Source organism: Oncorhynchus keta, chromosome 35 (genome assembly GCF_023373465.1).
Source record: "Oncorhynchus keta strain PuntledgeMale-10-30-2019 chromosome 35, Oket_V2, whole genome shotgun sequence".
In the NCBI taxonomy this organism is placed as follows: domain Eukaryota; kingdom Metazoa; phylum Chordata; class Actinopteri; order Salmoniformes; family Salmonidae; genus Oncorhynchus; species Oncorhynchus keta.
The window spans coordinates 45,754,983-45,779,831 of record NC_068455.1 but is presented as its reverse complement, the minus strand read 5'-3'; the positions used below and the strand labels follow the sequence as shown (position 1 = coordinate 45,779,831).

The 24,849-nt window shown below is 40.4% G+C and overlaps 2 protein-coding genes across 2 annotated transcripts in view; one reads left to right on the top strand and one right to left on the bottom strand.

Annotated features, from left to right (window-relative positions):
- LOC118368556 (WD repeat-containing protein 43-like) overlaps positions 1-4,894 on the bottom strand; it is a 48,600-nt gene extending 43,706 nt beyond the window's left edge. The window contains exons 1-4 of the mRNA XM_035752749.2: positions 4,636-4,894; positions 3,297-3,431; positions 2,144-2,265; positions 1,388-1,508 (exon numbers count right to left, since the gene is read on the bottom strand). Of these exons, the coding sequence (XP_035608642.1) occupies positions 1,388-1,508; positions 2,144-2,265; positions 3,297-3,431; positions 4,636-4,842 (585 nt within the window). The 5' untranslated portion in view covers positions 4,843-4,894. The remainder of the gene's footprint in view (positions 1-1,387; positions 1,509-2,143; positions 2,266-3,296; positions 3,432-4,635) is intronic.
- A 15,785-nt stretch (positions 4,895-20,679) lies between these two features.
- eprs1 (glutamyl-prolyl-tRNA synthetase 1) overlaps positions 20,680-24,849 on the top strand; it is an 87,963-nt gene continuing 83,793 nt past the window's right edge. Inside the window, exons 1-2 of the mRNA XM_035752748.2 lie at positions 20,680-20,848; positions 22,754-22,838. Of these exons, the coding sequence (XP_035608641.1) occupies positions 20,806-20,848; positions 22,754-22,838 (128 nt within the window). The 5' untranslated portion in view covers positions 20,680-20,805. The remainder of the gene's footprint in view (positions 20,849-22,753; positions 22,839-24,849) is intronic.

Genomic DNA, 24,849 nt, shown 5'->3' with positions numbered 1-24,849 from the left:
TTTGCCGAGTTCATACACACAACCATATATACACACAACTATCCTGACTATTTTCTCTGAAACTCAAAATTGAACTTGGGTGCTTCCTGTTTCCATTGATCCGTCACAGTTGACAGTCCATGTCAGAGCAAAAACCAAGCCGTGGTGTTTAAGGAATTGTCCGTACATCTGAGACAGGATTGTGTCAAAATCTGGGCAAGGGCACCATTATTTCTTTCTTCGGCATTGAAGGTCCTCAAGAACACAGTGGCCTCCATCATTCTTACACGGAAGTTTGGAACCACCAAGACTCTTCATAGAGCTGGCCGCCCAGCCAAACTGAGCAATCGGGGAAGAAGGGCCTCAGAAAGGTGACCAAGAACCAGAGGGTCCAGAGTTCCTCTGTGGAGATGGGAGAACCTTCCAGAAGGACAACCATCTGTGGCACTCCACCAATCAGGCCTTTATGATGGAGTGGCCAAGTGGAAGCCACTACTCAGTAAAAGGAACATGACAGCCCACTTGGAGTTTGCCAAAAGACACCCAATGGACTATCATACCATGAAACAAAATGCTCTTGTCTGATGAAACCAAGATTGCACTTGTTGGACAGAAAGCCAAAAGTCACATCTGGAAGAAACATGGCACCCTCCCTACAGTGAAGCATGGGTGGCAGCATCATGCTGTGGATGTGTTTTTCAGCGGCAGAGACTGGGAGACTAGTCAGGATCGAGAGAAAGATGAACGGAGCAAAGTACAAAAATCATTGATGAAAACCTGCTCAGTAGCACTCAGGACCTCAGACAGGGGCGAAGGTTCACCTTCCAACAGGACACCGACCCTAAGCACACAGCATAGACAATGCAGGAGGCTTCAGGACTTGTCATGCATGGACTTGAACCGGAGCTAACATCTCTGGAAAGACCTGAAAATAGCTGTGCAGCAGCACTCCCCATCCGACCTGACAGAGCTTGGGGGGGGGGGGCTGCAGGGAATGGAAGAAACTCCCCAAATACAGGTGTGCCAAGCTCGTCTTCATACCCAAGCAGACTTGAGGCTGTAATCACTGCGAAACTGCTGAGTAAAGAGTCTGAAAATATGTACATTTGAACACATACACATATATATATATATATATATATTTACAATTACAAAAATGTCTAACCCCTGTTTTTCCTTTGTCATTATGGGGTATTGTATGTAGACTAACAGGGGGAAAAACAATTATACATTTTTGAAGGATTAAAAAAAAAAACGGAGAAAGTCTAGGTGTTTGAATACTGTCCAAATTCACTGTAAATTAACTAAAAGGTGAGGATAGGGCCCTTGGTGTCAGTTCCCCTGGACAGTATCGTGAATTCATGTGAATGTGGGCCATGTCACTGCTGGACTGGTCCCACTAACTTACCCGGTACACCTCCTTGGTCTTGAGGTCCCACATCTTGATGGTCTGTCCCGCTGAGAGCAGCAGTTTGCCATCAGGACTCACACACAGACTGGTCACTGACGCACGGTCCGCCTTCCACTTACTGTTGAGAAAAGTGACAATTAATGGGTCTTCCATAAAATAAAGAAACCATTCCTTCCACCATATTGTTTATTGACGAGAGTGGGAGAGAGACAAGATAGGATTGGGGTGTCAATGGGCAGGGGACAGGTTTGCTGGGGGGCGGTGGCAATTACAGCTACACCACCCACGGTAAAGGTTTACGAAATTCTAAATCACCAAGTGCATTGATACAGATGCACAACTTATCTATTCTTCCCGATGCTTTGATCGCTCTGGGACATTTGCCTTTGTAAGCAGTCTGTTAGCCACTGTTCTATACTCTACACAAAGTTCCACCTGACCTAACCAGGTCTAACAGCCTTTGAGTGGCTAGACCAAAGTTTTTTCTTATTCTCCTGGATATCGACATTTACACAAGTTAGAAATATCAGGTCGACGCACCATAACAGATTTCAAATGCACTTTGATTGTGAATGTAGTCTGGTATTAACTAACTGATCCCTACAGCGAGGGATACCTGTGGTGGAGGACAGACCTTTCAACTCCTAAAAAGGTGTTACTGCTAAGCCATAGACTGTCGCAGAGAAATACCTTCTGAATTTAGACCACTTTGAGTGACTGATTTCTACAAACACAGAAAGGGAAGGTACCCACCAGCGGGTCTTGCTTGTCTGCAGGTCCCACTCTACGATGTAGGAGTCGTCTGAGCCGCTGTAGAGCAGGCCGTCCTCAGGGTGCCACTCAACACAGTTCACGCCCCCATTGTGACCTCCATCCTGGGAAGGAGCAGAGGCCAAATATGAGCTTTAATAATGAGAAAGAACATTTCACACCAAATAAATTCATATGGTTTACAGTTTGGATAAAGACAGTATCAGACATTTCAATAATAATTATATTACCTGAGATGCAAGGTTGATGACTAAAAACAAATTGTTAAGTTACAAAATAAATCCCATGACTGTAAATGAACGCATCATACAGGGATGTATTTTCAAATAAATATCTCTTGAAAAGTTAAGGGCTGACAAGCTAAACAATTAGGGACTTTCAACAATGGACAAATGAAACAAATACTAGGAGTTTCTTGCTTGGAATTTTTCTTTAAGTCGATCTCAGCTCAAATGTCTGGGGCCAAGTTAAAACCTCCCCATTCATGTAAGAAAGATTTTAGGGAAAATGTTGATTTTGTACATGTATTAAACTGTGACCAATTCCAGTCCCCTTGCTTAGAAGATGTGGGGTCCTCCCCAGGTTAATTGATATGATAAAGGACTGAGAAGCTAAGTTCTGGTGACTTAGACATTCCACTCAAGTTACCAAATAAAAGGATGCGGACACCATCTAAAACATAACTTCCACCTCCAGAAACGGGCCCAATAACTAACTATTAAAATGTTTAACTTATTTTAAACATATTGGACCATGAATGGGCCATTTCAGCGGTATTCAACTCTTAATTTTAACCTACAAGGTCAGGAGCCTGCTGCTTCTGTCCTACCGAATAATGAATTGCACAGAGCTGGTGTCCCAGGTCTAAATCAGACCCTGATTTTAAGGGAACAATGAAATTGTCACCAATCTACACTGACCTAAAAAAAAATAACCTCTCCAAAATGCATTTCATAGAAATCCATCACAGTGACAGAACATTAACCGGTGACTTGTCACTGCAGTCTTCTACAATACATATTTTTCAAGTACCATGTTCAACCACAAAGTCAACCATTTCATTGCATTGCGCTGAATACGATTTTTGGTACTTCCCAAATTGGCAATGAAAGTCATGCTACATCCAAGTCCTTACCAGTGTGCAGTGCAGTGCCCCCTTCACTGCGCTGTAAATGATAATGCTGCCCGCCACTGTTCCCAGAGCCAACAGATCCGCCAAATCCTCCACATGCCCTGCCTCTGATTTCCTCTTCTTCCTCCGAGGTCCCTCCTGAAGTAAAATAATACAGTTTAAGTTAATCACGTTTTATTATTGACTTTGACACAGGACTTCAGTTTTCCTTTTCTGTTTCAAAGGCCTCGTCTATGGGTGGTCTGAATATCCAGAGCGTCCAAGTTTAAACCTTGAATTAACAAGAATCCAAAATAATGAGACTAGACTACAACATCAAAAGCATCTGCTAAATTACAAAAGTATATTGTTGTCAAAAACTTGTCACAAATCCCACATGTAGACAATTGGCTAGCATCTAGCTACACTTTTAGATGTAGTTCTAGGTAGGATACATTTTTACAATGGGTTATTTGGTTCTTTCCGGTTCCAGGAACACCTTTCACCAAATAATTAGTTGGGTTTAAAGGTTGAACAACGAACCAAAAGGTGTTTTCCTACCGGTTGTTCTTTATAGAGTTTATAGTGACAATTTAAGACTAGGAACATCGGCAGTGGAATGCTGATTGGGGGTATAATGCACTTTGTCATGCATACTTAAGGTAAATTGTCAGTGCTTAAGGAAATTGTCAATGAAATGTATTTACAAAGCCCGTTTTACACGGACTCAAACTTATTTTGTAAAACTCAATGCTATTAAAATAATTACGTCAGTCGTGTATTGTTCTGTGTTACGGTTAACTTCTATAAAGTAAACTATTGAGGTGGTAAAAATGAGGATTTGGATATCTGAATCTGCGTCATATACGGTGAATAGCTAACTAGAGGAGCTAACCTAACTAGGTACAATTACCCTTTACGGTTCGCTAACGAGATAGCTAGCTACATTTAACGTGTTCGTATTTGAAATCAATTCATTTCTGGTGGTCCCTATATACATTTGTTATACTGAAAAGTCCCTATATACATTTGTTATACTGAAAAGTCCCTTTTTGGTAAGAATCATGACACCTTCAAAAAGAGACCTGTGGCAAATTTTTGGGGCGACCACCACGTGCGAAAAACATGTGCGTCCTACAGGACAGTTGCTGTAACGGACTTCAGCTCGTTGCTAACGAAGCTAACATGGTAAGCACTTTGCTAGGCAGTCCACACAACATAATGGTAAACGACTAAAGATGATACTTCACAAGTATACATCTAATAAATTAAAAATGTTCATAAATACATTTTATCAAGTTATTACAAAGTGATCTCCTAGCAGGCTCACCCGGGCCTATGGCTATACATCGCCCAAACATACCTTGGCGATTCGGCATGGTCCCCAAACTATGCAGGTACAAGTGGCACTCAAGTGGGCTGAAGGCACGTATTCTTGATGAAGTATTTTACTATCTGTGTTCCATATACGGAGTCTGCCATCTTGGGCAAATGAAGCTAGGTATTGGCGTGATTTTGGCGAGAAAACGCAGGGTAGACGCAACGAAGGATTGCATCCACCGTCCGCCATTATTGAAGCAATGTCTGCGTTCCTTGCCAAGAACCACGTGTTATCATCCACCGAGCAGGCGCGTTGGCGCATCAGTTTCATTGGTTACTGTGAGATAATTGGGGCGTGGTTAAAATGATAGAAATTGGAACGTTGGAACCACAAACCATGGCAGTTTGACTGTTAAACTCATGGGTACGTTCTCAATGGCTGCCTGGTCATGTATAATGTTAATTCATTGGACGCTAACTGATGTGGCTCATGCAAAGGAATGTATTTTTTGTAACGGCAATTGAGTTCATTCAACAAATCACATTACAGGTTGATGGGTGCACTTCCTGCTTTTAGTTATATGGTTCTTGGATATTACTTCCTGCTTTGCTTCTATGGGTACACTCGCAGATAGCCGCAAGTCCACCCTTTTTTTCTTAACAACAAATCAATGCATAAAGCACATGAGGGAATGCAAGAATTCATAGATTAAACAATGGACAATCGAACTAGGGGGTACAATATCACATTACAATTACACAAGGACCTTAAGGGACATACATATACTTACAATTCCGCAGATCCACCCACGTATTCCCTTTTCCCAACGCAATTAAGCCAAAATCACGCCCCGTTATTCAGAAAGGTGTTGTACAACGCTATGAGCGCTCTCCAAGTCCGGAAGTGAATACCACGTAGCGCGAAATGTCAGTCAATTATTAATCAAATTTGCCCTTGTATTTCAAAATATAATAACAATGTCGTGGACAGAGCTAGCCATTAACGTACCTTAACTATTAAAGACAGATTCAATGGCTGTTGCATAGTGTATTCGACTGAATGATTAACTTAGAAATATTTGGGAAATTCTGAATAATAAGCACGTTTTTACCTGATAATTGACTACTAATGATAACTTAAAATGCCGAGCTGGTAACGTTAAGTAAGCCTATGCTAACTGTCCTTCAATTGAGGGAATTCAGCAGAGTTCGGAAACATTTTTAGAAACTTATTTTAAGTCTGAAAATAAATCCAATGGCAAATGTTCCCAAACATGATAATAATAGACCTGCATTCCGCTCGGCAGCTAATTGTTAAATTACACTTTCCATCCTTACCTTGGAAGGCCACTGTCTCTGCGCTGATGCCTGAGCGAGACAACGCTAGCTAGCCAATGGGAGCGAAGTATAACCCCCCTCTGAATAACGGGGCGTGGTTTTGGCTAAAATGCGAATGAAGAAAATAAGACAGACACAGTTCACCGACTATGCCATTTCTATTAATTATATATCTTTATATATTATATATCTTTATATATCTTTGGTTAGAATCTAAATTATGAAAAATAGGCTGGTGTTTATACTTGCGTACTATTGTGTGTACAGATGAAAGTGATACCTTCAGGCATTTGGAAATTGCTCCCAAGGATGAACCAGATTTGTGGAGGTCTACATTTTTCTTCTGAGGTCTTGGCTGATTTCTTTCGATTTTCCCATGATGTCAAGCAAAGAGGCACTGAGTTTGAAGGTAGGCCTTGAAATACATCCACAGGTACACCTCCAATTGACTCAAATGATGTCAGAAGCTTCTAAAGCCATGACATCATTTTCTGGAAATTTCCAAGCTGTTTAAAGGCACAGTCAACTTAGTCTATGTGTAACAGTATAACTTTAGACCGTCCCCTCGCCCAAACCAGGGACCCTCTGCACACATCAACAACAGTCACCCTCGAAGCATCGTTACCCATCGCTCCACAAAAGCCGCGGCCCTTTCAGAGCAAGGGGAACTACTACTTCAAAATCTCAGAGCAAGTGACGTCACCGATTGAAACACTATTTAGCGCGCACCACCGCTAACTAAGCTAGCGTTTCACATCCATTACACTCACCCCCTTTTGACCTCCTCCTTTTCCGCAAAGTACTAACCAGTGATCCGGGTCAACAGCATCAATGTAACAGTGTAACTTTAAACCGTCCCCTCACCCATACCCGGGCTCGAACCAGGGACCCTCTTCACACATCAACAACAGTCACCCACAAAGCATCGTTACCCATCGCTCCACAAAAGCCGTGGCCCTTGCAGAGCAAGGGGAACTACTACTTCAAGATCTCAGAGCAAGTGACGTCACCAATTGAAACACTATTTAGCGCGCACCACCGCTAACTAAGCTAGCATTTCACATCCGTTACATATGTAACCTTCTGAACCATTGGAATTGTGATACCGTGAATTATTAGTGAAATGATCTGTAAACAAATGTTGGAAAAATTACTTATGTCATGCACAAAGTAGATGTCCTAACCTACTTGGCAAAACTTTAATTTGTTAACAAGACATTTGTGGAGTGGTTGGAAAAATGAGTTTTAATGACTCCAAACTAAGTGTATGTAAACTTCCGACTTCAACTGTATATGTTTGGGATGGCTGTGTGAGAAGCGCATCAGTATTTCTCACATAACTAGAATGAGATTAACTTTCTGTGATCTCTACCCCGCTCTGCACTGAGAGACATGAGCCTGAACTCTAAAGCGTTGCACTGAATCATTTATGTAGACACTATGCTGTTGGCCACCAACATATTTGATCAACTTCCAAATATTGTTTTACAAAAGAGCGAGAGTATCAGGAATCAAGGTAAGACCCAGATGCAGACCGTATCGAAGTAACAATGTTTATTACAGCCACAGGGTCAAAGGAACATGACAGAAGTCAGGGTCAGGTCAGGCAGAGGTCAGTAATCCAGAGGTGGGGCAAAGATACAGGACGGCAGGCAGGCAGGCTCAGGGGAAGGCAGAGTGGTCAGGTGGGTGGGTCCAGGGTCAAAAACCAGGCAAGGGTCCAAAACCAGGAGGATGAGAAATGCTGGTTGGCTTGACAAACAAGATGAACTGGCAACAGACAAACAGAACACAGGTGTAAATACACGGGATAATGGGGAAGATGAGCTACACCTGGAGGGGGGTGGAGACCATCACAAAGACAGGTGAAACAGATCAGGTTGTGACAGAGATAGAGAGAGTTTTTGCACGAGTGCATAGGCCATCACCAACGAGTGAGCTGAGCATTATTGGGTGAGTCAGTGAAACTGGAATGCATTTTTAGGACTAGAATTTCCTCCTCATATTGTAGCTGACAATATGTCTCCACACACCTCGGCCTAGGCTAGTGATGGATTCAAGACAAGGTCGTTTTTACTGATCTTAGATTCTCAATTTGTCAGTTTCAAAGTAGCCTGCCATTTTGGTCATTGTGTGGTACACAAAAACAAAAATTCAGCTAAAGTCTCCAGTCATGTTAAATTACATAGAATTACATAAAATGCGTTAATAAAAGGCCAACATCTTCCCAGATATTATGCTACAAAAAATGTACGCCCCGTGCAACTTCTGTCAGTGCCTCGCATCTACTGCTCTACGCCACAACGCAAATGCGATGATATGAATGCAACACTTGAATATAAATTTAAAGCATTTCAGAACACCCCAGGTCACCCCCCTCTTGTGGTCACTGTTGTTCCGGCACATCACGATTTATAAATTAAGCACTGCCACAAGCGACATATGAATTAGATGCCTGGTGAATCAACTGCTACCATGTGGGATGCACTTTGATACAACCCCATTGCACTGGTCATTTACACCGGCTTGACGTTGTGTTTGCTAATTGGCATGTCATGGCGACATCCATAATCCAGGTGGTGACCAATAATACAAGTTATTTCTCCCTCACCCATCCAAATAAACATCACTTTGAATGTGTTAGACAAGAGGCAAAATAAACAAATTATACAGCACAGAGTCATGTCTTAAGTGTAAAACTAAGAATGACTCAATAATCCATGCTTTCTGGCAACACTATAAAGTGAAAAAGTTATGGGAGAAGCTAGGGCTATGGCAGTCATAACATTTTGTCAGCTGGTAATTTAAAATGTTAAAATGTCTAATAAATACATTTAATGTAGCCTACACCATCACAATGAATCCATTAGTTATTTTAGACAGGTCTAAAGAAACATGATATGAAGAAAATGTAGTCTATGTCACTAGAATAGCTTACTCTGAGTTGTCCTTATGTTAGGCCCTGATCTGGATATGGCTGTGGGCTACACTAGTTAATTTAGCAGACAAGATTTGCTGAGAATGGTGCAGCTATCTACGGCACTGCATCTCAGTGCTAGAAGCGTCACTACAGACACCCTGATTCGATCCTGGGCTGTATCACAACCGGCCGTGATTGGGAGTCCCATAGGGCTGCGCACAATATGTCCAGAGTTATCTGCATTAGGGTTTGGCCGGGGTAGGCAGTCATTGTAAATAAGAATGTATTCTTAACTGACTTGCCTAGTTAAGTTATGGTTAAATATATTTTCAAAATTGTTTTATAGTATGAGGAACACAATATATAGCTAAATTAAATAGAAAGGATATTTTCTCCAAACGATTTCTGAGGGAGTGCGCACATGCGCATTCTGTGTTGAGCGGTTAACAAATAAACAGGTCCTTCTATATGCTTAATTTAGAGTTATTTATGCAACTTTAGTTGTGATACAAACATTGGGCAATATGTTTAGATATTTTATACATTCTAAGGCTGTATGATGAAACTCTTAATGATGATTTGAAAAAAGTTGCAATGGAGGGGCAAGCGGAGCGCTTCAACATAGTCCTTTGACTCCTTTCCATTCGGAAACTCCTGGTTGCCTCATCAAAAGTGCCTTTCATCTCGAAGTCGTCCTCCACGAAGTGCTGGGTGCTAGCTCGAGCTTCCAGCAGCAGAATATCATTGATGATGTCAAAAGCCTCACTGAAGTCTAAGAAAACAGCACCCACAACCTTGTTGTCAACAATTTCTCCCAGCCAATCATTTGTGTAAGTGCTGTGCTTGTTGAATGTCCTTCCCTATGAGCGTACTGAAAGTCTGTTGTCAATTTGTTTACGGTAAAATAGCATTGTATCTGGTCAAACACTATTTTTTTCCCAAAAGTTTACTAAGGGTTGGTAACAGGCTGATTGGTCGGGGGCACAAAATTAGCAAATATTTCTAAAATCATGTTTACACTTTGTCATTGAGGTATTTGTGTAGATTAATGAGAAAAACATCTATTTAATCCATTTTGAATTCAGGCTGTAACACAACAAAATGTGGAATAATTGAAGGGGTATGAATACTTTCCGAAGGCACTGTATATTCCTTTCTCCTTACTCTTGTTTATATTATGGCTATATTCCCACTAATATTCCTTTATGTAATTAATATTTTACGTGTATTTGTCTTTATTATAATAATATTTAATTTGTAGATTGCATTTCCTATACTGAATGCACAGGTAAAGCTTGTTGTGGCTGTCTCCTGTGCGCAAATCAATTCACTATCAAGGCACAAGGCGAGACCCAGATGCAGACACAGGAGGCAGATGGTTGGAGTCTTACAATGTTTATTAATCCAAAGGGGTAGGCAAGAGAGTGGTCGTGGACAGGCAAAAAGGTCAAAACCAGATCAGAGTCCAGGAGGTACAGAGTGGCAGACAGGCTCGTGGTCAGGCAGGCGGGTACATAATCCAGAAAAAGGCAAGGGTCAAAACCGGGAGGACTAGCAAAAGGAGTACGGGAAAAACACGCTGGTTGATTTGACTAAACATACAAGACGAACTGGCACAGAGATAAATACACTGGGGAAAATAAGTGACACCTGGGGGGGTGGAGACGATCACATGAACAGGTGAAACAGATCAGGGCATGACATTCATGGCTGTAGTTTGAGCATATTTAATGCCTTTTATTTATGAGAAGAAGCTGATACTGACCTTATTTCTGATTCATTTATGATATTGTAGCTTAATTAAATTTAATTATATTACAGTGTTTCTAATCCTAGAAAAACGAAAGGCTACTGTCAAAAGTGTTATGTATTGCCTACCTAAAACATAATTTTCTGCCTTTGTAGTCCTTCAAAATAAAAACTACATATCCTTATGTTAGAAAGTAGAATATCAAGTAGATATAGGCTACTGTGTGTGGGGCAGGCTAAATAATTACAACAGAAAAGGCCCAATTAAAAGAATAGTGATAAGGGAAACAAAATAGAGAGAAGGTCGACAACATTTTAAAAAATCAACACAATTACGCTCTGCTCCTCGCTCCACACTCGCCCACTTACATGCTCTGACATTGTAAAGCAGCCATGCTTTAGGCTATCAAAGAACTGAATCATATTAATGGATGGAATCAGTGAATTAATGGTTGCAGCAACCATTACATGGTCTGACAAGCTGCATAACAAATCAGGCCTAATTAGACAATATAACAATTATCTAATTGAAACTACTTAGTAAACATGTATTTTTTTACTTCCCTAAAACAATAATTGTCCACCTCAAGGTTCAGCTTTGAGCATCAGGGCATTTGAATCACTAGGCCTATAGGCTTAGGCGTTCACTGTATTATATACATTTTTAAAATGATCAAGGAAGACAAGCTTAGGCCTAGCCCCAGAAGAGAGAGAGAGAGGGATATGCCGGCTGCATGCCACCGATATTAATTTCTTTAAACTTATCAGATAGGCTGCATCTGCTATATATATAGGCATACAGAAGGATGAATTCTTACATTTTCTATTCAGATATTCTTATGAAAGATAAGCATGATATTGTTAGATTATAGGAGTAACTCTGGGTGGCCTAAAACATTTCCTCACCTCAAGTTCAACTGACTTGAGATGAGGAAATGTTTTAGGCCTGCAGCATAATAGGCTAATAGCCACACCACACCAAACCTTCAAAGGTTTTCAACTTTATTAGGATAATATCAAAAGTCAGTCAAACCATTGTTTATAGGGAAAATACCTTACCCAACAAATGATAGCAATATGTTGATGGTATTTTTTTTGACAACAGGCCCTACTTATAACCCATCTTAAACTAAATATGGAGCACACAATTAAAAAGACAAATCTAACTTAATTTTGCCAACACATTTCTCAACAGAATGAAACAACACTTTTAGCATATTTAAAGAACTGGTTTTGAATAATAAATAGGCCTACAATAATAACAATTAAATACAATAATAAGGATAAAACAAATTATAAATACGAAATACACATTTTGGACCTTAACTTCCCAAATTCCATTCTACCTGAACAGTGAGTTGCACAGTAGCCTGCATTTGGTCACACAAACACTCTTCTCATCTTTGTCCACTACAATATAAGAACTTGTCCATATGAAGGATATTCCCCTTGTAGCAGGGCTCCAGACAAAAAAAAATCACTGGCACCAGCCATGATTTGGTCGTGTAGGCCTATCATCTTATAAAGTATTTCACAGTGCTTTATCAAAAAGTGTAATAGACTACTGAGATTGTATTGAAGAAATAAGTTGCTTCATCGTCTTTTCATGTTGTGATTTAAAATATTTTTATGTGCAAAATGTGCAACCTAATCCATTGATTTGTCATGCATTTTGGGTAAACAATTATGCTATTGTAGTAATGGGTGCGTGTTGGTGGCAGCGAAGTCAGGCGCAGGAGAATCGAACTTGGTATAAACGGAGTTGTTTAATCAGTGCTTCACGAAACTCAAACCAAAATGACAAAATAATAAAAAAGTGGGTACAGAACCCGTCGTGCACCAACATATCATTCACAATCAAACAATATCCGACAAGGACATGAGGGGAAACAAAGGGTTAAATACACAACATGTAATTGGTGGGATTCGAACCAGGTGTGAAGGAAGACAAGACAAAACCAATGGAAAATGGAAAAATAGATCAGTGATGGCAAGAAGGTCGGTGAAGTCGACCACCGAACAATGCCCAAACAAGGAGAGGGACCGACTTCGGCAGAAGTCGTGACAATTGTTACATTTTGTTAAAATAGGGCTCCTAAATGTTTTTTTTTTTTGTTATCTGGTGTCCTGTCTGAATTTTAAATATGTTCCCTCTAATTCTCTCTCTCTCTCTCTCTCTCTCCCTACCCTCCCGGAGGACCTGAGCCCAAGGACCATGTCTCAGAACTACCTGGCCTGATGACTCCTGGTTGTCCCCAGTCCACCTGGATGTGCTGCTGCTCCAGTTTAAACTGTTCTGCTTGTGGCTATGGAACCCTGACCTGTTCACCGGACGTGCTACCTTGTCCCGGACCTGCTTTTCTCTCTCTCTCTCTCTCTACCGCACCTGCTATCTCGACCTCCTGAATGCTTGGCTATGAAAAGCCAACTGATGTTTACTCCTGAGGTACTGTGAGGAGGCCAGCATCCCGGAGTCGCCTCTTCACTGTTGACGTTGAGACTGGTGTTTTGCGGGTACTATTTAACGAGGCTGCCAGTTGAGGACTTGTGAGGTGTCTGTTTCTCAAAGTTCGAAGCACAGAGTTGTCTAGAATATCATTGTATGCTGTTGCGTTATGATTTCCATTCACTGGAACTAAGGGGCCTACCCCTGAACCGTGAAAAAGCCACATACCATTATTCCTCCTCCACCAAATTTTACAGTTCTCCTGGCATTCGCCAAAGCCAGATTCATCCGTCGGACTGCCAGATGGTAAAGTGTGATTCATCACTCCAGAGAACACGTTTCCACTGCTTCAGAGTCCAATGGCGGAATGCTTTACATCACACCAGCCAATGCTTGGCATTGCGCATGTTGATCTTAGACTTGTGTGTGGCTGCTCAGTCATGGAAACCCATTTCATGAAGCTTCCGACAAACAGTTATTGTGCTGATGTTACTTCCAGAGGCAGTTTGGAACTCTGTAGTAAGTGTTGCAGCCGAGGACAGACAATTTTTATGCGCGTCTGGTTCTGTGAACTTGTGTGGACCACCACTTCGTTGGCTGAGCCATTGTTGCTCCTCAACGTTTCCACTTCACAATAACATCACTTACAGTTGACCGGGACAGCTCTAGCAGGGCAGAAATTTGACGAACTTGCTTATTGGAAAAGTGCCATCCTATGACGGTGCCATGTTGAAAGTCACTTAGCTTCAGTAAGGCCATTCTACTGCCAATGTTTGTCTATGGAGATTGAATGGCTGTGTGCTCGATTTTATACACCTGTCAGGAACAAGAGTGGCTGAAATAGCCGAATCCACTAATTTGAAGGGGTGTCCACAAACTTTTGTATATATAGTGTGTATTTTTGTAATACTATCATGTAAACTAGGCATGTGCCTCTGTGTGTGTGTGTATATATATATATATATATATATACCATGTCATTTCAACATGGATAGTTGAGTAATATTTGGTTGAGATGTTGATCAATGAGATTACAACCTATATTCACCCACACAAAAAGCCAAAAGTTAGTTGATTATCCAGCGTGTTATTGCTATGCTTTCAACCATCTAAAAGCCCAACCAAATTCCAATGGAAAAACAATGTCTGCATTTTGGTTTAGTTGACGCCCAAATATCTCTCACTGCGGTTTCAACCATTTTAAAGCTGGCATATGTAACTTTTTGGGCGACCGACCAAATTCACATAGAAATTTATATTATAGATTTTTCATTGAAAGCAAGCGGTAGATCAGTTCTATGTGCACTGTTTACTTTTGGTTTTGTACACCAGCTTCAAACAGCTGAAAATACAATATTTTTGCTTATGGAAATAATATTTCACAGTGGTTTAGATGGTACAATGATTCTCTACACTATGCTTGACAATAAATCGTGTTAAGGAGGAAATCGACACCTTCGCATCTGGAATGGAGAATGTTTTATGTATTAACCGGTTCGGTGAACTCGATCCATTGGAATTAAGTACCACAAAACACGGAAGGGGATTTTAGAACTACTTCATATAAGGTCTGTTTTTGGCATAATGTTTTGATACCTGTGCAAATCTCTCTCGGAAAAAGGTAACTGTTTTAAATTGTTCACCTGTAATCACCCTCCAAAAATGAAATGCTAACTAGCTGCTAATGTGGCTATAATACAGAACTACACATCCTGTAGCAACGCACATTTCTCCATGCAAACTCATCGACAAGTAGCACGTAACTTAGCAAGTAGATATCATTTTTAGTTTCTCGTGTAAGTAATTGATATTGTGTATTTCTCGTGTGTATTCTTGTTTAGCATTTTTCTAAATACTTAGCTAGCTACCCTCGCATTTTTTTAACATGGCCTTTGTAGCTAAATAGCTAACCTTAGGTCTCTTCATTGATCAGAAGAAAGGATCGTTCTGTGCTTTGTACCGGATTGTAAGCACTACTCCAATCAGCAAACGTGCATTTGATATTTTTCCGACCTCTGTAAGTGAGAGGTGTTGCTGGATATGTGATAGTAATATCTCTTATCCAAATTCCAATCAGCTTAACATGTCCTTTCCACACTCAGACAACTCTCACATCCACATTCACTTAGTACTATTCCCAAACACACGCAGCGGTCCCAGACTACAGCGGTCCCAGACCACATAGACAATTCCCAGTAATGCCTATAGACTCAGTAATCTCCCTTATTACTCCATGTGCATCTTCAACGATTCTCTTGTCGTTACTTCCTATGCACATGCATCCCCAGCTGGTATGGCAACTGCTAGGCCTCTGACCGCAAGGCACTACAGAGGGTAGTGCGTACATCACTGGGGCCAAGCTTCCTTCCATCCAGGACCTCTATACCAGGCGACGTCAGAGGAAGGCGACGTCAGAGGAAGGCCCTAAAGACTCCAGCCACCCTTGTCATAGACTGTTCTCTCTGCTACTGCACGGCAAGTGGTACCAGAGTGCCAAGTCTAGGTCCAAGAGGCTTCTATAAACAGCTTCTACCCCCAAGCCATAAGACTCCTGAACATCTAATCAAATGGCTACCCAGACTATTTGCATTGCCCCCCCCCCCCTTCTTTTACACTGTTGCTACTCTATCTATGCATAGTCACTAATAACTCCATGTACATATTACCTCAATTATCTCAACTAACTGGTGCTTCCGACTTTGTACCGGTACGCCCATATATAGCCTCGCTAATGTTCTTTTACTGCTGCTCTTTAATTATTTGTTACTTTTATTTAAAACATTTTGGTTGGTATTTTTCTTAACTGCATTGTAGGTTAAGGGCTTGTAAGTAAGCATTTCACTGTGACAAATAACATTTTATTTGACCGACTGGCTCGATTCGGTCTTATGTTGCAAAATATTTTTTTTACGTTGGTTAAAGGTAGAGACTTAGAGCTAGAAAATGGTATATCATACACTGTAGTTGAGGAACAATGGGAAAGTAATTCTGCTTTGAAAGTTGATCAATTTGTAACCTCACCTTTGAGAAAATGGCCCTTGAATTTTTTGGCAGACCTACTGGAGAGCTCGTCTTTGTCTGCACCCATTCAGCATTGTTCACACAGTCTTAAGCCCCAGCCCCATCCATCTGTTTAGGGATTCACATGTGAGGCCATGCACTAAACATCCAAAGATTTCAAGACTTAAGGCTGGTTTATACTACGGTGTGTTCATAAATTCAATCTGGAGTACCAGAGTGAGCTCAGTGAGCTCGTGGCATTCGTTAATTTAGAGCTCTGTGAGATTGTCCGTTTGTAAATTCAGAGCGTTTCACTCTTGAAGCATTCAGAGCGCACAGCAGCAGTCAAGCACCCAAGATGACTGGCTAATGTTGGCTAGCTTGCTAGCTACTTCCAGACATAAATGAGAGAACAGCTCATTCTGACCATTTTACTCGCCCAAGCAGAGCTGGTTAGGCTGTTTTATGTTATCCTGGGCGTTGGTGACCACAACTGTGCTGCTGGAAACAATTTAATTATGCTTTTTTGCCCGCGTTTACTGACACTGGCCATATTCAACGGCTGTTGAGCATTCGTATACTCATTAGATATCATGCACTCTAGCACACAGACGAGTGCTCTGAAATTGGAGTTCAAATGGCTTTCCTGTGAAGTGGTGATGTGCAACATACGCCTAGTTTCCTGAAACATGTCACATGTATCTTCAATGGTTATTTTGTTGCTACTTGCTATACATATAAAATAACACCACATGCTCAATAACACCTTGTGCTATTTGTAGTGGCTGCAGACCACGTAGACCCTTCTTCATTAAATGCCTGCAGGCAACTGTCTGCGGGGCATTCCATGGTACCATTACTCACCCATGCTCTAGTCTTCTAATAAGACTATGGGTACCTTTTCATGGTTCAGATTTATTATTTATTTGGAAACGGATTAATTTAAATTGACTTACTGAAATTCAGTCGCTGTGTCCCTCAATTGTTTGCGGATTATGTGCCTCCTCCTGGGCAGCTAAAAGTAAGAGTTTGGTCTGTGCTGTTAAGTTCAAGTAGGTTTTGCTTTGGTTCTGGGTGATGGGGATGGCATATGGGCATAAGCATTTACCTCAGATGCCAAAGGTTCCAAATTCAAATCCAGCAATAACATTTTCTTTTAAACTTATCCCAAACCTCAACAATTACCTAAACCATTCAGAGTTAATGCCTAAACTTAACCTTCAACTTCGAAATGTAACGTTTGAGAAACATGGATGAATGCCTAATTCTGCTGTGAGAGCTGGTTTATCTTCCTTGATTCTAAAGGTTACACGTTTGAATCCAGCAATTTCATTTTGTTTTTGAGATTTTTCTTTTCAGCCTAAACTTACATTTACATTACATTTAAGTCATTTAGCAGACGCTCTTATCCAGAGCGACTTACAAATTGGTGCATTCACCTTATGACATGCAGTGCAACAGCCACTTTACAATAGTGCATCTAAATCTTTTAAGGGGGGTGAGAAGGATTACTTTATCCTGTCCTAGGTATTCCTTAAAGAGGTGGGGTTTCAGGTGTCTCCGGAAGGTGGTGATTGACTCCGCTGTCCTGGCGTCGTGGGGAGTTTGTTCCACCATTGGGGGCCAGAGCAGCGAACAGTTTTGACTGGGCTGAGCGGGAACTGTACTTCCTCAGTGGTAGGGAGGCGAGCAGGCCAGAGGTGGATGAACGCAGTGCCCTTGTTTGGGTGTAGGGCCTGATCAGAGCCTGGAGGTACTGAGGTGCCGTTCCCCTCACAGCTCCGTAGGCAAGCACCATGGTCTTGTAGCGGATGCGAGCTTCAACTGGAAGCCAGTGGAGAGAGCGGAGGAGCGGGGTGACGTGAGAGAACTTGGGAAGGTTGAACACCAGACGGGCTGCGGAGTTCTGGATGAGTTGTAGGGGTTTAATGGCACAGGCAGGTAGCCCAGCCAACAGCGAGTTGCAGTAATCCAGACGGGAGATGACAAGTGCCTGGATTAGGACCTGCGCCGCTTCCTGTGTGAGGCAGGGTCGTACTTACCCTTAACGCACTCAACTTTGAAATTTTACGTTTGAGAAACATGGATGAACGTCTAATACTGAATCTAGACTGTGATAGCTAGTGTTTAGAGTGTTGGACCAGTAACCAAAAGGTTGCTGGATCGAATCCCGAGCTGACAAGGTAAACATCTGTTGTTCTGCAACTGATCAAGGCAGTTAACCCACTGTTCCCCGATTTAGGCCGTCATTGTAAATAAGAATTTGTTCTTAACTAACTTACCTAGTTAAATAAAATAAAAAGCTAGTTGCAGAAATCTGTGTCTGTGGATCCTTTCCCCTTAATGTATTTCTCATGTCAGCCTGGCCCATCTTTTCAAGGAAACACTATTTATTTCAATCTCTAGTTGAGTAGAATAAGGAGTCAAATAAAATTTGATTTGAGATGATCCCAATAATATAGGTAGTTTAGTAAACGATGCCCCCTTCTGGTATGTTCTACTGCAAACGGTCTGGGACTCCTTGTTGTTTACTTCTCAAATGTATGACTTATTTAGTCAAAGACGTAATTAACTGCAATACACTGGTCTGAACTATATTAGCATAAGTAGGCTACACAGTAGTTGACTCAAAGAGAGAGAAAGACAATAGTTAAGTTTTTAACAAATTCATTTCTTCAAAAATTAAGAAGCAAGAGAGGGAGAGAGCATTGTATTTTTTCACTTAATCAGCTAGCGACTGCACATGGCTAGTTTAGCCTACTCAAACACCCAGCTCAACAGAGAGGATTGCTATGCTGGCTATGGCTATCCAACACTGGAACTCTTCCAAGGTAAGCTTTTGATTTGATTAATTTATTGGGGTGGCAGGGTAGCCTAGTGGTTAGAGCATTGGACTAGTAACCGGAAGGTTGTAAGTTCAAAGGTACAAATCTGTCATTCTGCCCCTGAACAGGCAGTTAACCCACTGTTCCTAGGCCGTCATTGAAAATAAGAATTTGTTCTTAACTGACTTGCCTAGTAAAATAAAGGTAAAATAAAATTGCCACCGGTGGTATGCTTGTGTAACTGCTAAACTTGCTTTGCACTACACTGCGTGATTGTAGTGGGTTCAGTAACACGTTAGTTCTAGTAGCTATGTTGACTTTAGCTAATATGGTGACAATGTAGGCTGTGTGGAGCGGTTATTGTATGAAGGTTTGGCTTGGAAAGTTTATTATTTTTTTTTTTAGCCTGGAAACGGACAACTCTTGTGCTGTGCAATAATATCCACAAGAGAAGGGAAAAGGTGAGCGGAAGAGAGCGAGTAGATGCAAGAAGAAATTCTACAACGAGTAAAGTGATCATGCTGTTTGCAGTGGTGTATAGTACTTAAGTTAACAATACTTGAAAGTACTACTTAAGTAGTTTGTTTGGGTATCTGTACTTTACTATTTATATTTTTGACTACTTTTACTTCACTACATTCCTAAAGAAATGCTTTTTACTCCATACATTTTCTCTGACACCCAAAAGTACTTGTTACATTTTGAATGCTTAGAAGGACAGGAAAATTGTCTAATTCACACACTTACCAAAATAACATCCCTGGTCATCCCTACTGCCTCTGATCTGGTGGACTCACTAAACACTTGCTTAATTTACAAATTATGTCTGAGTGTTAGAGCGTGCCCCTGGCTATCCGTAAATAGAAATATATAAAATGGTGCCATATGGTTTGATTAATATAAGGAATTTGAAATCATTTATACTTTTACTTCTACTTTTGATATCTAAGTATATTTTAGCAATTACATTTACTTTTGATACTTAAGTAGATTTAAAACAAAATACTTTTTTACTTTTACTCTTGTAGGATTGTACTGAGTGACTTTTTACTCTTTATTTTTACTCAAGTTTCTCTTGACCTGTGCACCTACAGTATGTTTTAAATGTGAATTTGTAGGCTAGGTTGTTGCAACCTCATGATATGGGTATGGGGAAAATGTGAGTATTATGTAGTAGTCTAAACCCTTTTATGTTATATTGAGCTTGGTGAATGGAATATGAAGAACAGTTACCCAATATGCTGTAATAGAAATAAGGCCATGCTCATAAAAAAAAAATGTAATCGTCCTCCCTCATCTTAAATGGCACCGACCGCAACAGAGAGTATAGCTGGCTGCATAGATTCCCTTTGGCAGTAAGATGCTTTCAATGGTAGGCTATTCCTGTGTGTTTTGTCAATAATTAGGCCTATTTGTGCAATAAATATGACTCATCACTCTTTATCACTAGCCTTGTTTTCTTTGATTAAAATACGAACAGTAATAATGTTTGTAAAAAATCATGACTGGATATTATACTGTCACAGATGATGTTTGGCACTGTTTTATTGTAAGCAAATTAAATATGATAATATGTAATTTTAATATCTTTACAAACTGATATGAGCTTTACCCAATTATTGGCTTTACCACACAATCCATGTTTTTGCTATTCATTCATTAATAAATGTGATTGATTTATTCTGCCTCCACTTTTCTTTCTCTCCCACTATAATTTCTTTGTTTTCTTTATTTCCTAGGTTATGAAATAGCCATGATTTAAAGTAGTGGAACCTTTTCTTATCTAGACCAATTTCAAGGGGGTTTCTAAAGCCGTTGCATATAATCGAAAAGGCTAGGTGCTGCGTGGCCTTTGCTTGAGTTGAGTGCTATCCGCGAGCAGGAAGGGTTTGAAACTGTGCGAGAACTTTCACGATCAGAAAGGGAGGAGAAAGCATGGCTTTAAACCTTACCATCAACAGCAGCAACCCTCCTTTAGGTATGCGTGGTAGTATTTTTTTTTTTAAAGCTAAAACAAATGGATAAGAATATTTGGCTAAAAGGAAGCTAACTTGCTAGCTTACGTTAGCATGTGCTGTCTGTAATGACCGTTTATTACAGAAGGCTGGCTAGCCAGGCTTATGTCGTCGTGGCACAAATAAGCTATCCCCAGGATGAAGATAATGTATATTTGATGTAACTAATAGATCATAGCTAGCTAGTTATTTTAATGTATCATTCATTGTATGTTGTAAATGCCAGCTGAAAAAGCCATAACAAATACAGCTGATTATTATGGAGCTAGCTATCGGATAATGTAACTATAACATTTGCTGCATTTATCTTGCAAGGTCTCAAAGCTAGCTACCTGTCTGCATCACTTTAGTAATTTCCCCTCATGATTCAAATGTTATTTTGTATTTTACTAAGAGTTGTTGTGGCTTTGCAATCACTGCACTCCATACCCCTGAACTCAAAAGCGCCATCCTGTGTGTCAGGCCGGTGTCACTGGCTGATGCAAGCGACATGAAAGAGTCATAAGGCAGCAGTGCTACGCCCTGAACCTTCTGTCTCCATAGTGTAAATGATCCTTAAGCTAGCTGGACTCGTTAAACTGGTTCATGCATTCGAATCAATATTTTCTATTGCACTGTACAGTGTCTTCAGAAATTATTCATACCCTTTGACGTATTTCACATTTTGTTACAAGTTTAACATGTTATTAGACATTTTTGCAAATTGATTGAACATTAAATACTAATCTAATTTACGTAAGTATTCACACCAAGTCAATACTTTGTAAACTTTGGCAGCGATTACAGCTGTGAGTCTCTCAGAGTTTTGTACATGTAGGATTGTGCAACATATGCCCATTTATTCTTAAAAAAAAAAAAATCAAGCTCTGACAAATTGGTTGTTGATCATTGCTAGATTACCATTTTCAGGGTTGCCATTAAATTTTCAAGAAGATTTAAGTAAAAGCTATAACTCGGACACTCGGGAACAGTCACTGTCTTCTTGGTAAGCAACTCCAGTGTAGATTTGTTTTAGGTTATTATCCTACTGAAAGGTGAATTAATCTCCCGGTGTCTGTTGGAAAGCAGACTGAACCAGGTTTTCCTCTATGATTTAGCCTGTTCTTCATGTCATTACATTTTGTTTTTATCCTGAAACACTCTCCAGTCTTTAATGATTACAAGCATACCCATAACATGATGCAGCCACCACTATGCTTGAAAATATGGAGAGTGGTACTCAGTAATGTCAGTTTGGATTTCCCCCAAACTTAACTTTGTCCTGAATTCCTGAATACAAGTGCCATGTTGCTAACAGAATTAATTTTGGGGAATATTTCTATTCTGTACAGGCTTCAAGTCTGACAATTAGGTTAGTATTGTAGAGTAACTACAAAGTTGTTAATCCATCCTCAGTTTTCTCCTATCACAGCCATTCAACTCTGCAACTGTTTTAAAAGTCACTATTGGCCTCATGAAATCCCTGAGTGGTTCTGTTCCTCTTCGGCAACTGAGTTAGGAAGGACGCCTGTATCTTTGTAGTGACTTGGTGTACTGATACACCATCCAAAGCGTAATGCTCAGAGGGATATTCAGTGTCTGCTATTTTTTTTAACCAATCTACCAATAGGTATTTGTATTTTGTATTTATTATGGATCCCCATTAGCCGCTGGGGCTAGTAGCTTTAAATATATTTAAAAGTCAACAGACATTTGTCTATTGGTTTTGGGTGTCATCTGTATGTGAGAACATAAAGTTGTGTGTGTTCAGTCTCTGGAGTATCACACACACAAACTTTGTATTTGGGGCTCTCTGTCAAGGAATGCATTGAATGCAGTGACAGGTGGGGTCATTCATTGCCAATTACATTGTGATTCCTCTCCTGCAGGGGCGCTGTTGACAGCAGAGCATGTGAAGGGCAGCGTGAACGTGTCTGTGGAGGAGGGCAAAGACAACAAGCTCTGCGTCTCACAGTGAGTACACAACAGCCACAACGTCTAGAAATGTCAGTTTCTTAATGTTATCACGACAATGTGTCATTGAGGTGTGAAGAGCTGATAAAGGAACTGTAATAGAGCCAGGTTTTATTTATTTGACTGAAGCTTCTGCGCATGTGTGGATCACGTTCTGCGCATGTTTCTTTACTACTATTTCATGCACACATTTTTGTGTTCTCACTTTCAATCGTGAATGATAATTCAAGTTTTACGGGCGAAATGTTAAGTCAGTGTAATGGGGTTATGCATTATGATCTTCTTGAGCTATACAGTGTTTTGAAGTAGCCTACAGTGTTGTTTTGAATGACGTACAGTGAGCCAATTTTGAAGCAAACTGTTTTTTTCCCCCATTTTATATTGTGTATATGTATGCGCGCATGTGTGTGGGGTGTGTGTATATATATATATATATATATATATATATATGTATATGTGTGTGTATATACGTGTGTATATATATATATATATATATATATATGTATATATACGTATGTTTATATTAGAGGTCGACCGATTTATGATTTTTCAACGCCGATACCGATTAATGGAGGACCAAAAAAGCCGCTGCCGATTAATCGGCTGTTTTTTTGGGGGGGATAAAAATAAAAATAAATTTGTTTTTGTTTGTTTATTTGTAATAATGACAATTACAACAATACTGAATGAACATTGAACACTTTTATTTTAACTTAATATAATACATCAATAAAATCAATTTAGCCTCAAATAATGAAACATGTTCAATTTGGTTTAAATAATGCAAAAACAAAGTGTTGGAGACGAAAGTAAAAGTGCAATATGTGCTGTGTAAGAAGGCTAACTTTTAAGTTCCTTGCTCAGAACATGAGAACATATAAAAGCTGGTGGTTCCTTTTAACATGAGTCTTCAATATTCCCAGGTAAGAAGTTTTAGGTTGTAGTTATTATAGGAATTATAGGACTATTTCCCTCTATACCATTTGTATTTCATTAACATTTGACTAGATGTTCTTATAGGCACTTTAGTATTGCCAGTGTAACAGTATAGCTTCAGTCCCTCTCCTCGCTCCTCCCTGGGCTCGAACCAGGAACACAACGACAACAACCACCTTCGAATTAGCGTTACCCATGCAGAGCAAGGGGAACAACCACTCCAAGTCTCAGAGCGAGTGACGTTTGAAATGCTATTAGCGTGCACCCCGCTAACTAGCTAGCCATTTCACATCGGTTACACCAGCCTCATCTCTGGAGTTGATAGGCTTGAAGTCATAAACAGCGCAATGCTTGAAGCACAACGAAGAGCTGCTGGCAAAACGCACAAAAGTGCTGTTTGAATGAATTCTTATGAGCCTGTTGCTGCCTACCACCACTCAGTCAGATGCTTGTATGCTCAGTCAGATTATATGCAACGCAGGACACGCTAGATAATATCTAGTAATATCATCAACCATAAGATAACTTTAATGCTAGCTAGCAACTTACCTTGGCTTACTGCATTCGCTTAACAGGCAGTCTCCTTGTGGAGTGCAACGAGAGGCAGGTGGTTATTGCTTTGGACTAGTTAACTGTAAGGTTGCAAGATTGAATCCCCCGGGCTGACAAGGTGAAAATCTGTCGTTCTGCCCCTGAACGAGGCAGTTAACCCACCATTCCTAGGCTGTCATTGAAAGTAAGAATGTGTTCAACCTGTTAAGCCTACCCCCTACTTTTTCGAACATTCTGTTAAAAATCGCGCAACATTTCAGCGCCCTGCTGCTCATGCCAGGAATATAGTACATGCATATGATTAGTATGTGTGGATAGAAAACAGTCAGACGTTTATAAAACTGGTTAAATCACAGCTGTGACTATAACAGAACGTGCGTTTCATCGAAAAGCGCAGGAAAATCTGATCACTGAAAATGGAAATGTATATCCATCCGCCACTTCAACCCATTGATAAAGGCGAACCACAATAAATGGGGCTGGGGTTGCAATACCTACAGCTTCCACACGATGTCAACAGTCT